The sequence below is a fragment of the Enoplosus armatus genome, chromosome 2 (genome assembly GCF_043641665.1).
Source record: "Enoplosus armatus isolate fEnoArm2 chromosome 2, fEnoArm2.hap1, whole genome shotgun sequence".
Classification (NCBI taxonomy): domain Eukaryota; kingdom Metazoa; phylum Chordata; class Actinopteri; order Centrarchiformes; family Enoplosidae; genus Enoplosus; species Enoplosus armatus.
Window position 1 is genome coordinate 7306664 of NC_092181.1, and position 17427 is coordinate 7324090.

Genomic DNA, 17427 nt, shown 5'->3' on the forward strand with positions numbered 1-17427 from the left:
CTGCTAATACAGTAGAAAGCCACCAGGCGAAACAGATCTGCAAAGCTGATCCCAGATCCCTCAAGAGAAAAGGCTGCAAAGAAATAAATACACACAGATTGAAATACAATTCATAGAGGCAAGATACCATTTACCCTTCCAAATTTAATATTTAGGCTTGTTAATGAGCAATGTAACTTAAAGGGGATTTGTGATTTGTATTTCTTTTAAATAAAAATAGTTTAAAAGTTATGCACAAGGTTAACTTAATACGGCATTTCTGTGCAGTTTAAGAAGCCAACTGGAGAGCGGCTGACCCACATCTAAAAGGCCAAACCAAGCCAAAGGCACTCCCCTCCCCCCGTGGGTGCTGTCATTTCAGCAGGGAAAATCCACAGCTGGTATGTCATCACACTTTGGCACTGTCACTGCCCCATGACTAACTCCCAGTACTGAAGCACAGCACTTCAATGTAGGAATAAATATTGTACGCACGGATCAGATGAAAATATTTGTTTTAGTGTAATAAGAACACGGTTGTTAACCATTAAACATGTGCACTTCATTTTCAGTGAAATGCACATGTGAAGTCACACATACACACGGCTAGCTGCAGCGTGTTACCTGTTCAATGTCACTCTTGAGGCAGTGCAAACAAACATGTGACCGAATGTTGTGCAAGTCACGGTCGGCTACAGACGTCTACTGAAGATAAAAGTAAAAAGCTACTGAAAGAGTCGAGTTGTGTTACTGCAGCCACATCGTGTGCAGATCAGCGCTTTATCACTTTACACCAGCAATTTAGTGGGACAGCTGCATTAAAACATAAGCTAATTGATAGTAGGATTCGTAGTCAACATGCTTTTGAGGCCCACAGTGGCATGCTGACACACACACACACACACACACACACACACACAAGCCGGCACTCCAGGTACAGTCAGTTCAAACAAACATGTCACTTACTGTACTGGCTCTCTCTGACAGGGAAGTGGCTGATGGGAGTTCCTGACTGATCCTCCTTCAGGCGCACAGACAGAACCTTCCTCTGAAGAGCGGCTGACCTCCTGACCAGGAAAACCTGCACCGTAGAGTAAGAAGTCATGAAATATGATACAATCTTAGATAATATTCAAACAAAGACGCATTAACATGGGTACCCCAGGATGGTAACCCCCTCACCCCTGGCGGCTGTTTGAGCAATATGCGACTGGCCTCCTCCTCACTGACCACCAGCAGCAGCCACACCGGGTGGGTTTGGGTCAGCCTGTCCAACACACTCATCCTCCTCCGCAAGGAGTCGTAGCCAGAATCCCTTTCACCCCCCAGCCCGCCACAGTGAGGGGACTGCAGGTAAACACCACTCACTTCACTCTCCAGCCTGGCAGAGAGACAGAGAGGGAAACACTTTTGCCATCTGCTGGTGAAAATGAGTATCAGTGTATTGTGGCATTTACAATTACTGTTGAAGGAAATCAGATTTTGCAGAACGCAAAACACTGCAGAACAAGCTGATTGTGGTAATGCATGACCTGCCTCATCAAGACAACTTTCCCAGATAATATCAGGAATAGAAAACAAGACTTGTCAGGTTGACTAGTCTGAGTTCTGATTAAGAAGATGTGTGAGAAAACAGTCTTACCCTTGTAGGTCCATGGGTTCCTTGTCAACTGTTGGAGAGGTCTGGACCATCTCCTTCTTCAGCTCCCCAATCTCCAACGCAAATGTGTCAATCAGCTGGAAGAGGACGGAATGAGAGGCTTTGACTGATGAGGGAACATGTGAGGGAGAAGAGGAGGGGGATCGGCAGTAAACGAAACCGACAGCATTGCTCAAACGGGAATTAGAAAGCAAGAAACTGAGACCGGGGGACGGAGGGACTGCACTGGTGCACATCTAGAACAAAGGGCAGGGAAACAGTTAGTCATTTTTCCTGTGCGTGGACCTCACTTCCTATAGGCAGGAAGCATGGAGACAAAGCGCCGTCAAAAAAAAACGGCCCACATCTACATCCAGTGTCAGCCGAAACATTTTCCCCAGAGACGCACACATGACTCTTTGCCCAATGTCTACAATAAACAGCACCGCTGCGGGAAAACCTCTGGATAAACCTGGGCAGGAGGGCGTGACAGAGTGAATGGCTGAAATGACAGTACATCTGATAATGACAGTGCTGGGCTGCGTCTTTGTGCTGCTTTTGCCCACAACTATTTTGGGATTCGGATAGTGATGACACAGATATGGAATGTGTTTTACGATCCATGATACCAGCCTCACAAAGCGGACCGAAAGAAACCGCATGTGGTTGGCTGCCCAGAGAATACATTCTGGCATTTATTCCTAAATCCATACAGTTGTATGCAATTCCCACCAAAAAGCACTCCTTAAAAATCTTAAAAACGTCTCAGATATATAAAGACGGCAACTAATTGCTTTCATGTTGGTCTGGTTTTTTTTTTCCAGCCTCTTCCACATTCCCTCATTCCACATTTTAGAGCACTCCCAGGGATTCAGAGCCTCATCTGACATATCTGAGCAGATGTTGAAATTTGGACGCTTTACAATGGATCATCTGGGTCAAACAGTGCAAACAAGATGGCTTCCTGAGGCCTATTTACGTATTTTATTGTTGCATCTGGCCACAAAGCACAATTTAATGAAGACCAGAAATTTGAAGCAATGGAGGATGTCAATTTCAAATATACATGGAAAATCTATGTCGTAACATGTCAGATGTGTAAGCTGACTGTTTTGATGCGGTGGACTCCACCCATTTGGTGCAGACACAAAGAATTATACAGAAATACTACTGTTGATGAAGAGTTTCTGCCTCCAGTGTACCTTTCAACCAGTAGGAGGCATCGTTTCCAAACTTACCTCCACCAGCTGGGCTCCAGGCCAGACCACAGTCACCGCAGGCCCCTCTAATTACCCCCCCTCGCAGGACTAAGTGGAGCCAGCTCTGTTAAAACCTCAGACTCCCCCGGCTTTGTGTCAGGTCAAAACTCTATTATACAACACCAGCCGCTACAGTGTTACCAGAGCACTGAAAACTGTACAGTTCAAACCCAGACTGGGGATGCTCAATTTGAACCCTAGTGGAGACGGGGGTAGCTATTAAGAGTCTCGACAACTAACCAGCACTGGAGAGACAGCCAGCGCTCTCACACGGCAAGGTGTCACTTTTCCTGTCAAAAGCAGTGAGAATCCTAAAACCAGATGCTACAAAAGTGTCAGTTTAAACTCCTGAATTAGTACTGCCAGACTACAGTGCATCCCAAAGAGGGAAACATTTGGGGGAGTCTCTCCTCTCAGCCCTCAAAAGCAACAGAAGGATCCTACATGCTGTTAACAGGAGAATAGTTTTGGAGCCATTTTGAACAAAACTTTTTACAGTGCTCACGTAGTTACTGAAAATCAAGCAGTTGGACTTTCACGAGTCAGTTTAGGGACAGAGCCAAGGCTGCACTACCAAGCAGGTGAGACTGGCAGCTGCCCCCGCCAGCCTCAGGTTAACATGTGTGTGTCAACATGTGTGTAATAATTTGATTAATTGCACAGTATCAACTGCTTTATTACCTAATCTTTAGACCCCGTCTTTCAGTGTCCTTGTGTCAAAATCTAGTTTAAGACCTTCATTATCTTTTGTTTTTAGTTTTCTGCTGACAAGTGAATGTTGTGTTTAATCAAATTACTATGGAACAGTTCTTTGAGAGACGGGACAGGAAACGGAGGCTACTCATGAACTTCATTCAACCAAGGTTACGATAGTAACTTCATTTTGAAGTTATTACAATAACAATTAATAATAAATAATGAACACATGAACTCAACAACAAAACGTCTGTGTTTCAGTGACTTTTATGAACCTCCCCGACTTCATTCATCTGGTTCGTTTCCACTCTTCATTGATTTTATTCACTCTGCACAACGCACGGATGCAGAACTAGACAGACTAAAGCAGAGAGGCAGATGTCATGCAGACACACACACACACACAATAGGGTTCATTTATTCGGCTCCTTGTGTGTGCGTGAGCACGTGCGTGTGTAGAGGTAAGTGATTCTCTGCATGGACTGCTGTTAAAGCCATGGATGGAGTCAATAGGAAACTATGTGTTTGGGTTTTGACACACAGACACATACAGAGAGCACTTTCACAGGGTGAGTGAGGATGGAAAAAAACTGCAAAGGAAATTAAAAGTGAGACAACTTTCAGTGTTTGTTTCTTAGCTCCGTGTTGATCCTGGTCTAAATGTTTTTTAGCTTTGAAAGTGGGTTAATTTATTCATCAAACCGACAGGGGTTCAAGCAGGTTTGGCAGGGGTAGCCGACTGGGGTTCCGTGGCGCTGGACAGCTGAGACAACCAAAGGTGTCAACAGCCATGGAGCTCCCCCCCCCCCCCCCCCTTCTTCTGGGGACTCCAAGGTACCCCATGAAATTAACCAAGCGAGTTCCTTCAGGAAGGACGTCAGTGTGGCTCCTCCATTGAAGACTTGAAGGGTTTGGGGAGGTAGGTGGTGGGCTAGCTGGCTCTGAACATGCAGGTCTTTAGCAGGACGGTCGCTAGCAGGCTGAGATGAGATTGCACGGGAGGTAGAGCAGGGCTCCCCTGGCTCCCCCCGTCCACATGTCGAAGTGTCCTTGAGGAAGACACTGAACCCTTAGTTACCCCAATGGAGGCCAGCACCTTACATGGCAGCTCGGTCGCCATCGGTGTGTGAATGTGTGTGTGAATGCGACCTAATCTGTAAAGTTCTTTGAGAACCGTTAAGGTAAAGTGCTATATACAGACAAGGAGGATAGAGCGATGATAAAGTCCTCTGCAATTCCAGATGGCAACTCTGCTAGCCAGGGCCTGAAAGAATTTCAGAAGGCACCGAATGGTGCGATTCACCTCACCATGTTCGTCCGCTGGGTCCATGTTAATGGTCAGTTCGTACTGTCACGAGGATGCGGGAGTGTGGCAACAGGGGCAGGACCCAAATCCAGACAGGTAGGACGGCAGGATGATTTCAGTAGTTTAATGATGAAAATGAGCTTACAGGCAGGTACAGGAAGGCAGGCAGGTAGACAGCTTCAGGTCCAGGTTCGGGTGACAGAAACTCAAAATCAAAAAGACAAGACAGGATAGCAGATAGATAGGTGTGAAGATGGGCGGGGTAGTCAGGTGATGGGGAAAGGAGGGAAGGTCTAAGGGCATCTGGTGAATGGATTGAAAATGGCAATGAAGGGGCCTGGGGAATTAGGAATGTAGCTAGAGAGGAGAGACAGAGAGACAGACTGTGACAGTTCAGTTGCAGCTCAACATCAGGTATTATTTGTGAAAACAATGAGACCCTCTGACTTCCGGGACGTGAGGCATGTAGCAGAACAAACACTACCTGCTTCTACAAATACTGTATCATCCTCAAAGTAACTGGCATGATTATTAAACCCCACGGGAGGCTGAGGTGGTTTCTGTTTATCTGCCTCTACATGACACAAATGAAAGCCTCTCGAGAAGCTTTGATAAAAGACAGAATCTTATGAAAAGTACATATTCAACCTACTGGCAGGAATGATAAGGAAAGGCTGATCCAGACAGCAGAGAGGAAACAGAATTAGCTCATTATTTCTCCAGAAAAAATAGGAAAGGTTTTAATAAAACAAGAATACGACATCTGAGAGTGCTTGAAAAAAAAAAAAGGCAGAGATGAAAGGGAGAGAGAGAGGGGTAAGAGAGACACTGAGACAGAGAGAGAGAGAGAGAGAGAGAGGAGAGGGAGATTTAGTAGTTTGTCAGGCTCGCAGCTGGCATTATTCACTTCCAGCACTCCTTCAATATTTGGCAGAAAGAGACGGAAAGCTTTCGAAAGACAACTCCACTTTCGTGTCTCATCAGTCAATACATTATTAGTTCTGACTGAGCACTTTTCTTAAGATTTTCAGGAAACGTAACAATTTGAAGCAAGGATAAAAACTTGACAGGGAAAAATAGTCCCCGAGTGCACAGATCCGTAAATTCTCTAAGAAATGCATGAGGAAAAAGTTCCCAAGAGAGACAGAGCTCAGATTGTCAGCTTTGTGATTTAAAGATACTGAACAGTGTAACCAGAAACATTTTAATATGAATAATGTTTGCTCAACTACGACAAAGGCAAAGGCAGAGAGCAACTACTGAAACACTGAGAAAAATGAAGGTGTTATGTGTCTACCTACCATTTGTTAATATTCATATTGGAAAAGTGATCATTGCACACCTATACATGATGGTCACTGGATGGGAATGTAGCTAATCAATACATTTACCACAAGTGTTGACAGTGTGCAGGAGCTGATGTTTGGTCATATCTAGCTAGCTTAACCAACACTAAGTAATGTTAATATCTCTAGAGTCAGAGGCTAGGATTACAGCTGGGAGGCTCTCGGCGGACCACTACAACCAGCATGGGCAGGTTCACATGAAAGACGGGGTAGCCGAGCTAGCACTACCGCTAGCGGGCTAATCTGCTAGCATGCTAACTGCTGGCTGACCACTACTGGCTGCCCGAGGTATTACAATGTTACCTAAGAGATTAGACCAAAACTAAAAAGAGGTGAGAGGATAAAGACACACAGCAGGTTGATAGACAAACTTCACCATTTGCTGTTGAGAGTTTTGCTAATGACTTCCAAAGGACAGTTGCTGTTATGCGCTTCTTGTTAACCTTCTTCTACAGTCCAAGCAGACAAGCTAGCATGGCTACCAAAAGCTAGCCCGCTAACGCCTTCGGCTGTCTCCCTCTGTCACGTGACCCTCACCGTGGCAGTCCCTCGAGAGTCTCCCATTGCAGTTACTGCTCATCTGCAAAGACAGGCTAGTTTATAATTTTCACTTAACTACAGGAAACAGCTAGGGGGAAAGTAAATAAATGTAACTTTAGCCAAAGCTAGGTGTGGCTATCTTAAATTGAAGTTTGACTTGCTGATCATGGCTCGTGATTTTAATATGATAAAACATGTTAGAAAATCAGATTCGGCTTAAAGCTGGGGTAGGCAGTTCTATTTTGGCATCACTGGGAAACACATAAAAAGCTTTCAGTATATTGTAATTCAAGTGGTCTGAGACGAAACTAGACTTCTGCACCTCCTCATTGCCCTGTTTCCAGGCTTCAGAAAGTCTAACCCGTGACGGGAGATTTGGGCCAATCACAGGTCGTTTCAGAGAGAGAGTGTTTTCTATTGGCTGTTAACCCTAACCTCTATGAATGCAGAAGGAGATAGGCTGATACAGAGGGCGGAAAATATAATATATAAAAATTGAAGCATGGCATGGCATGGCATGGCAATTGAAGGTAACTTTATAGCCACGTAAAAAGCAACCGGTTGACCCAATGGACTCCGGGGCCGGCGCGCTTGTATGAAGCGCGGGGACGTGTCCGTGCTCGTCTGATGGGCGGGGGTGTACGACAGAAAGGGGAGAGCTGTATTTTCACATTCTGCCACTCGTTTTGCCTTTTCCGGAAAACTGCCAACCCCAGCTTTAAATGGAAGGAGAAATTGTGCGTGCTCAGAAATATATAGAAAAATGGTTTCAAATGGTCAAAAGTTTTGAGCTACTGACCCCATGTTATATGTAGTCTACTTATCTATTTGTTTTTAACTTTTGAATTTCATCTTTTTTTTGCATGCTTTTTTTTTTTTACTACTCATTTATTATCTTTTTTTTTCATATCGTTCATAGTATTTATTTTTTTATTCATGCTAGTGACTCACCATATTGTTTGTGAGTTTTTTTTTCCTGTTCTAAACAAGTGTTGAGTCTGGCCTTACCCTGGAAAAAAAACATCTGGTGCACAGGAAGTGATGTGTTTTACATTTCTCAGTGATCTTCGGAAAGTCAGTCAGTGGCATACCTTAAAGAAGCTACCGGTCCTGTCCGTGAGGCCGCTGGGGGGATTCCCGGGCAGCGTGCTGGAGGCCATGTTGTCTCCCTATCCACAACACTTCTGGGGGGTGTGTTTACGTCTGGGACGGCGTCTGCAGGGGCTGGAGCTCTGTGGGTCAAAAACACACTTCAGTCCAGACATTTCGGCTGTGGTGCAACCAGAGGAAATTCCTGCTTTGGCCACAGCCAGTATTAAGAAGGTGCTGGTCTGCTGGAATGCTTTCATTGTGACTCGCTGTCTGTCTCTTCTCCCTTTCTGCACATTCACCTCTTCTTCTCCTTTCACTTTCCTGCCTCCTCTCCTTTTGTTCCCCTTTCCCTCCTGCCCATTCACCTCAGATAATTGCCTCAATCTTTTTATTTAATTTCAATCCTCAGCTTATTTTTGGCCTGAACCGCTGTCTCTCATTATCCGTCTCTCCTGTTTTCTCCCTCTCTCACATTTACACTCTCCTTTTTTCCTGTATTTTGTTCCCATGTCGTCACACATCCAATTCATTTTCCATCTTGGAGAGCCTTGGTTCCAGCACAGCTGCCCTTCTTTCCCACCATAACAGAAAGTTTTAGGGCTTTGGTGCTTTGGACTACGCCTCACTTGAACAATCTAACATTTTTTCTCAAATTAGATGAACCCATAATGAGCTTTTTTGTTTCTGTCCCTCCTTACTCGGAGTCAGTTTCTTTTTCTTTTTCTCCATCGGTGGATGATTTGTCTTTGTCCCTTCCCCCTCCTCTTTTCTGTCTCTCTTCCCCCTTTCCCTCTAGCCAGGCCACAACTACTAGGCCAGCCCTTCCTTTCCTGTCAGAGAGTCCTCGCAAACCGGGGAGATGCTCCGTTCGTCTGTCAGTCCACACAAGCACTTTCATCTCACACAGGAAGGAGGCCATCACCCCCCACCCCACCATTGCAGGCCGAGGGGGAGGAAAGAAACTAAAAGAACGCTAACAAATATGGCTGAGAGTCCGCAGGGTCGGGCCAGTGTAGCACACTTTCAGACAATCGAATGTGAAACTAACTATTTCTAAACACTAAGGGTTAGGCGTTTAGCTAAATGGAATCAGGATCAGTAAGAACTCCAAACTGCCCACCGTGGTAGGTGTTTAACAAGGCACAGTAAGGAACATAAGTGGGTCATGTCTGCTACATTTACAATGGTGCCATTGTCACTGCATAAAAGCTGTACTATTGTGAAATTTTAATTTCAGCTATAAATCCTGACACATTGGTTCCCGAAACAACAGGCAACATGTGTCTGGGTGACATTACTGCAGTTTATTCTCAACAGAAAAGACACGCTAATCAAAATGTTCACATAAACAATTTCTCAAATGACTACAAGTAATGTGAGAAGGGGGTCGCAGGTAGCAACGAACCCACAGAGATTATCTACAGAGCTTTAGACTCTTTTAGCTCATTTACATCAACCTGTATACGGCAGCAGCAGTTTTTACTGTTTTCAGTAAAAAAAAAAAAGCTCTGATAAATGTACTGTACACTACCTGCCCAGCACCACACAGCAGACAGAGTTAGCACCAGCTAGAGAAGAAAAGTGGAACAATTAGCAGCTAAAGAGACATACTTTTCTCAAGAGTTGCTGGAGGCCAAAACAGAACCAAAAGGAGAGAGTTAGTCGAAGAAGTCACTGCAGTCCAATGAATGCTGACTTTACAGTACACAGTACATATCTGGCGACCTGCACAGAGACGTTTCCTGTGTCAAAGTAGAACTGATAGTCTGGCACAATGGTTTCATTTCCACAAACGGACCGAAATGGGTTGAACAGAGACACAGTGGGCCTGAGAGATTGAGGGGACAATTAAAAGATGAGCTTTACAAAGTAGTTCCCAGAAATCAGTTAGCGATGATTCTTTGTGTTCTTCTGCTGTTGATTCTCTGATACTAGATCTGATATAGTGACAGTGCCAATAACAACTCCGACAGTAAGGTAAACAATGTTTCCACATCCATACACCTATGATCCTCACATGAATCAGAGAGCATGCTGGGTATTGTAGGAAACAAGATGAACTCCCACCAGGGCAGCTCCTATTTGCAGCTCTTCTTCACCCACCCCTTACAAAAACACTCAAATCACACCTAACGCTCAACTAATATAACTATGTCTTCCTCAGTCAGTGTGTGTGTGTGTGTGTGTGTGTGTGTGTATAAGAGCATCAGCTGCAAGTAAACAAAGACACATCTGAGCGTGCACCCCTCCCTTGTAGAACCACAGACCAGCCCCCTGGCACTGCAGCACAGAGACACACTGTTCATAAAGTAAACACACACACATACGTTAATACACGGCATGGCATAAACTAAGCACATGTATTTAAACATGTACATAAATTCTACAGTTCATAAAGAGAAACAGACAAAAAGAGAGGTGGACCCCCGCCCCCCCCCCCCCCCTCCCCCAACAGCAGGACTTCATTAAGCTCTTTGTTTTTTTGTTTTTTTCCCCCCTGTGGGTGTCATGCTAGCTGGGAGGCTGTCCTGTATCAGTGCTAATGAATAGCTCCAGTGTTTGATGGTCATGAATGCAGACATGTGCGGTGTTAGCGGCAATTCTTCAGTCTCATTTGATGCTAACAAAAATTATATTTGATGTGGAAGCGATCCTTTGGTTAATGATCATTCTCCGTGATTTATTTGTCTTTTCAATGGCTTATGACTCACCAAGACTTAGTAAAGGTCACCATCAGGTAATAATTAGTGAGCTTCAGAGGTGTTGGCAGGAGGGTCTCCCTAAAAACGTGGTATTTCACCTGGATGGCCGTGGTTTTTGCAGGACATAGCAGTGGCCGTGAGCTTTCCACGATGGAGGGTATGTATGATAACCTGCGTGCACCTTTGTAAGGATGCAGAACAAAAATCATGAATTATTTTGGTTTGATGAAAATGAGTTTTATTTCTGAAGCTTGGAAAATTAGGCCAACTAGACCGAATAATAAGCTAAGCTAACTGCCTCCTGGCTCCAGCTCTGTCAGACATGAGACTGGCCTCAATCTTCACATCACTGCACACAGTTTCGAGCACTATGTATCAGCATGTAACCTAGTAGCAACCTTTAAAATAGAGAAGTACTCCCTCTTTCCATTAATTCAATTCCATTTTATTTATATAGCGCCAAATCACAACAAAAGTCATCTCATGACACTTTACAAATAGAGCAGGTCTAGACCGACTCTTTATAATGTTATTACAGCGACCCAACAGTTCCCACCATGAGCAAGCACTTTGGAGACTGTGGCTGGGAAAAACTTCCTTTTAAGAGGCAGAAACCTCGAGCAGAACCAGACTCTAGGTGAGAGAGAGAGAGAGAGAGAGAGAGAGAGAGAGAGAGACATAGAGAGGGAGGGGGAAAGAGAGAGGGGGAGAGACAGAGAGAGAGATAGACGTAGAGACACAGACAGACAGACAGGCAGGCAGGCAGACAGGCAGAGATGTATGGCAGCACTAGCAGTAGAAATAGCAGCTATAATTATAATAATAATGGAAATATGACTGATAATAGTAGTTACAGCTGTAATAATAGCTGAGATTAATAATAGCAATAACAGCTTTAATAGCAACAGAACTACGACTAAACATAATAACTGTAGTGATGAGAGTCATGTCAGTTTCGTTTTTTTTTTTTCCATTTGCTTTTTATTCTTGGTTTTTAATTTGTCGCCTTGAAAGTCAAAAATAGAGTAATGGCTAACAGGCTGAGACCAGGCTTCACGTTCTCCTTAGAACCATCAAAAAGTCAACGCAATTGTACTTTTCTTTTGCCGACAACAATGGCCTGGATCAGTCACTTTAACGTCGACCCCATCAGGGACTCTTGTGGTGTAAATATACTGTAAGCTTGTATCATACACTGTTCTTAAAACTTCTTAGACGGAGAAAAATTGCCTTTTAAAAAGGAGCTTAGAGACACTGTTGGGGAGTAGCAACAAACACCTGTCCGTTCAGAGGTGGGTGTCTTTGTCCCACCTTGTAAAAACACATCCAACAAGCTTAACTTCTATTTGTTTAAACTGTCAGGACAAGTGCTGCTTCATGTGTCAGGCTGCCAGGGCTCCCTGCTGCTGTCAGAGCAGCAGAGCTCGAGGTGGGGGCTGCAGGCAGCTGCATAAACCCACTGCAGAGAACTACTCCCACACGTGGGTCATGTTATTGCCCTGAGACAAACCAGAAGATGGTGTGTGTGTGTGTCAGCAGTGTTAGAAAGATGGAAATAGAGCGTATCTAATATGAACTCTACATTGACTATTTACTCAAAAAAGAAGAGTCATCCTTTCAAAAGTTTCGACTTGAGTGATGAAAGAGTGTCAACAGCTCCACAAATGTGTGTGTGTGTGTGTGTGTGTGTGTGTGTGTGCGCGGCGGCAGAGCAGTATTTGGGTCAGTGGTTCCTGTAAGTTCAGCTGAACCGACAGGCCCATGTTGTGCTGGTTAGAGAGGAAATACTTCTGGGTTTTTTATACCACGCAGAAATCTGATAACTCGCAGCTTTTTTACTCGAGGATAGGCGGTTAGGATCACTTCCATTTTTTTTTCCATGAAATGTTTATGCACCTTCTGTCAGTCAAACACCAATCTGACCAAGAGCCTAACCTCTAATCACTGCTTTAGGAGTAGCAATATGCAAACACTCAAAATCACCATCCAACAAATCCAACTTCACATATACAGTAAGTAATAAGAGTGCCACTGGACTAAACCATGGTGAGAAACCAGCGCACAACTTTCCACACTAAAAGGTCAGCCGAGAAAAGCCTGGCCTGTTTTCTCTGGGCTACTCCCCTTTAAATTAGTACCAGGAACGCTGGATCAAGACAAGGATCGAGCCCAGTGCAAGGAGGTGGGAGATGTCTCTGCAGAAAGTCTGCTTCCTGAGATTTAAAAGGGAGAGAAGGAGGCAGAAGATGGAGCAGACAGGGTGGGAGCTCCCAAATGAACAGAATAATTACCATGATTATACCAGAGCTTGTTAGGGTTGAGTCATGGAGGAGACATGGAGGAGATGCAAAGGGTAAACATACGACGGTAAATAGATTTGCGGTATTTTGATTTATTGTAAATTTTGTAAGCGATGCACCACTTTGGATATTGTCGTCTGTTTCCACGGTTACAGAGCAAGCTGCAAGGAGCTAACGCAGCATGGTCCAAAAGCCAAACTGTAAACAAATACTGGCTAAAATAAAACGGTAGCCACCTTGAGCTAACTCACTGACTCCATGGCAACATTATACGTGCTTGCTTGCATCCCCCAAAGCATAAAGGAAATTGTAGTTCCAGTACTTAGGACGTTTTCATCCCAAATATTAGTAAAAACAATAGGAGTAGCATAATTCATGAATATCAGCTATTTTCATTTTACACTATTTTTGACAGAACACAGGCAAAACACTCAAACAACTGTTAATAGCATAAAACCTTGATGTTTTATTTAAGATGTCCATGACCAGAGTTTCCCTGCCAAAACATCCAGGACCACCGTCAGTAAAACTTTAGATTCAAGTTATGGTTGAACAGATTGAGCAAGGACAGCATATTTCTAAATACTCCAAACCTGGGGTGGAGTAGTATCGCAGTTGGTTTCTGGCACTCTGGACTAAATATGATAAACCTTGATAAAAGGTTTTTGGCAGATACATAGCTCACCAACATAATCTGAATCCATGCAGAAAGCGGACATTCAGTGTGCCCCCCCCCCTTTATTCTCACTACGGTAACTTGAGTGGCTGCTTCCTTGTCCAGTTACAATGACATCACTTTTCATAAACCCGTGGAGCTCTCAGTTCTGTCTTGCTGACAGGAGTCCACTTTGAACTCTAAAAGCAGGTAAAGCAGAGAAATCACCTCTCTGAAAGTCAGCAGATGGCAACAGCAACCGTCTCCTTAAAGTCACTGTGGACAAAAAACAACATCAGCTCGATCGCCCTAATGAAGTACTGACAAGCTGAAAGATATTTTTCATTAAAATACCTCTCTGCTGATTCATTTCCCCATGGCAGTGTGTAACTAGGGCTCTTTGTGCCAAAAACCCTTGGTTTTGCAGTGAAGCTAATCTCTTCAACAGATTGCAAAGAAGCTTAAAATAAGGAAATAGGCTCCTTCATTACCCTGATAAACATCGTTTAGAAGAATACGAATCAAGAGCTGAGCTGACGATGGGTGTTGTGTTCAGTCAGGTTCAGACAGGTCTTACAGGAGTAGTGAAAGGTGAGGGGGAGAAGCTGAAACATGCTACCACTGCATACTTCCATACATTCTTATAACTTCGGCGCTTTGGTGGTGGAATAAACCCTGAGCAATAAACAAGTAAGGGACTGCATGAAAATGACTGGGTGCAAAATTGGGGGAGGTCTATGAATTTTTTTTCTTTTTGTTGAAGGGAGAGCGGGGGATCATATTCTATTTCTATTCATTTATAACAGTTTACTTAGAAGCTGCCATTTTATGCTCATTTCAGCTCTATATACTTATTTTGGGACTCCACTAGAGTAGCTTTGCATGATTCACAGTTATTTCTCTTCTACTGGCCCTTCATGCAGCCCCTCAGTCCCCCCCCCCTGTCTGAAACAAGCCGTTTTAGACAAACTGAACAACCTCCAAAAACCTGAAGAGTCATCCTGAGCGGAGTGCTCCAATAACTAAAGACAGACTGAGCGGGTGGATGAGTTCCAAACACGACGTACCTGGAGCAGATGACCTGCTGGGGGGCGTGGCTGATGGTGGTGGCTGTATAGTTGTGACATCACAACCTTACAGGAAGTCCTGACGGCTCGTTTAAAGGCACAGTGTCTGAATACGGGTTGTTTTTTCATTTCTCTGTGGACTGAGCGCTTTGATACTTTCACAGTATTTATACAGCACCCAGACCTGCTTTATAATCAAACAAACTTTCTACAATATGGGGCCCTTTAAGTTGGGGTACATCTTCTTGCCGCTTTTACTTATTACTAATGAAAATTGTTACAGTATTTTCAAAAAAGTCAAAAGAAAATACTAATAACATCTGGGAGGGTTGTGTTATATTTGAAAGTGAAACATTTAGCCCCCCTCCCCACCCGGATAACATTTGTACAGCACAGTCCCTAAAATGATGTGAAACTACAGTATACGGCCTCGGGGTCGTATAATCACGTGGAAGTCGTATGTCAAAGGGTAATCCAACAATAAGGTGTGTGATGTACAGCCCTGCACATGTATTTACTCTCACTAGAAGCGAAATGTTTGTGGTGTTCGTGCCAAATAAGTAGCACAGTCTCACTTGACCTTACTGGACTTTACAAAATGCTGCTGCTGTGACAAACTCAAGCCAAGCGCAAGTCCAACAATGCTCCTGCAGGAGACACAGGGGGCCCTAATGGGCCCTAAAGCCCTAAACTCGAATCAATCACCACTAAATGAATACACACACATAAAAAAGAAAAAAGGGATGGGGGGGGGGGGCTTTCACTCAGTTTTAGCCTTCAGTCTGTGCAGTTCAACATGCAGAAAAATACCCAAAGCTTACAGCAGGACAGGACACCTTTTTCACGGATCCCTCTGGAGGCACGTCCTCCGCCGGGTCTGCGCCACAGACGGACGGCTCCCCAGAGGGAAGACTTCCACCAAAGTTGGGAGTCAGTTCGTCTAAAAACGACTTAGACTTTTCCTGCCATTAAAGTTGGAGAACTGCTGGTTCGAAACAAGAGAGACTGGATCTAGAGTGGGCCGGTCTCCTGCTGCAGAGAGAGGGACACCCCCCACTCACCTTCAAATCGTTTCCAGCGACTCCGCTAACTCGGTGTTTCACTCCGCTAACTCGGTGTTTCACTCCGCCCGGGCTCCTCCATGGGGAGAAGTCATGGCCGCCGCGTCGCTTCGTTGCCGTGTCGTGTTTGGTCTTCGGGTGACACCGAGGAGCCTCAATGTCCCCCGAACTCGGCCGGTTACATGGCTTGATGTCGGACAGAGGTTTGGGTAATACTGCTGAGGTGTGAGAGAGCCGGGGGGGGGGGGGGGGGGGGGGGGGTGTAATGTGACGCCTGTTTCTGATTGGCTGAGGAGAAAATGGCGACTTTCCCCTTTACTCTTAAATAGATAAGTTTTGAATTGGATAAATACAGCATAATATATGATATCCATTATAATATAAAATATGAAATATACAAACAATGCTATTGTTAAATATTAAATTCATATTAATTACCGGTATAATATGTGAATTGATGTGGGTTGATAAACCAAAGGCAAAAATAGGTTACCTTAAAGTGAAGTGTTTGGCCCCTTGGGGTCAGCAGAACAAGCTGGAACACACTGACATCAGTGTAAGAGTGAGACTGTGTGAACGCGGGTTTAAACATATTTGCGCAAACATACATTTGGTATATTCTCGGAGAATTGCCCTCAGCTTGTGTACACAAAGTTAGTGTTGGCAGTCATATGTTACGTCGGTGTTCCAGAGGCAGGTATTTTGAACTAGGCGGCGCTGTTCAGGCAGCTGGTCGAGAGAGTGGCGTTCGCGGGGATGGAGTAGGAGTGTAGCGGCTTAGCATAACTGATGTTTTTGGGACTTTATTCCCTCTCAAGCCCGCGTCGCAAAAAGTTGCCTTTTTACGTTCCCACCAGACACAGAACAACATCAGCAGTCATTCGGAGTCATGTCTACTAGTCACCTAAGAAATGTTAAGTCCAACATTCGCTCTTCCTTTAGCTCTGTTTCGGTCTCCACTGGAGGGCCACCGTGGTGTAACATCCTTGAAAGGAAACGTCGCGTGCAGGAGAGGCAGTACACTATTGCTTTTGGAAGTTTGCATATATAAGTATATAAGTAATACTGACTATGAATGTGGAAGTCACATTTCCAGGACTTTCATGCTAACTTCCAAAACCAGTCATTTCACTTCCAGAACCAGTGTGAAAGTTTTGCATTCATTATTCATTGTGTAGCATGACATATTGATTTTGAGAGTTTTTATCTCTCAGTAGAATTTATTTGACAGGAAACCTATATGTATCTGTCGGTATGCTATTGTTTTGTAAGTCTGCCTATTAGTTTAGGAATTTTTTTTTTTAAATGTCACAAACAAGGATCCCAGCCTCTCCTCTTTATTATGTTATTTGGCTCAATCCTGCTTAGCTTAATCTTGTACACTTGCTTGTGAGCTACAAGTCCCATACAATTAAGACTAGGGGAAGGGTTAGCAAGGGTCAACAAAACAACCATTCAAAAAAAGACATTTCACAGAAAACAACATTTCAGAAAACACAACACTACACACTACACATACATTACCTAAAACACAACAATTCACAAAACACAATTCACTAAACATTTAGCAAAACATGACATTTCACAAAACACATCAGCAATAAACACTAAACAAAACACCACTTCACAAAAAGAAAACATTTAAAAAAAACATCAGTATTTCACTAAAGAAAACAATATTTCACAAAACGACATTTCACAAAACACAACAATGTTTCACAAAACGACATTACACAAACACATTTCAAAAAACAACATTTCAGAAACACAACAAGATTTCTCAAA

General features: G+C 44.0%; 1 protein-coding gene across 2 annotated transcripts in view; it reads right to left on the minus strand.

Moving 5' to 3' along the window:
* The window catches only part of LOC139297114 (ras and Rab interactor 2-like), a 32527-nt gene extending 16698 nt beyond the window's left edge, over positions 1-15829 (minus strand). For both annotated transcript variants that reach the window (XM_070919706.1, XM_070919714.1), the window contains exons 1-6: positions 15643-15829; positions 7857-7997; positions 1622-1716; positions 1162-1360; positions 946-1060; positions 1-73 (exon numbers count right to left, since the gene is read on the minus strand). In XM_070919706.1, the coding sequence (XP_070775807.1) occupies positions 1-73; positions 946-1060; positions 1162-1360; positions 1622-1716; positions 7857-7925 (551 nt within the window). In that variant the 5' untranslated portion in view covers positions 7926-7997; positions 15643-15829. The remainder of the gene's footprint in view (positions 74-945; positions 1061-1161; positions 1361-1621; positions 1717-7856; positions 7998-15642) is intronic.
* Positions 15830-17427: the final 1598 nt, after the last annotated feature.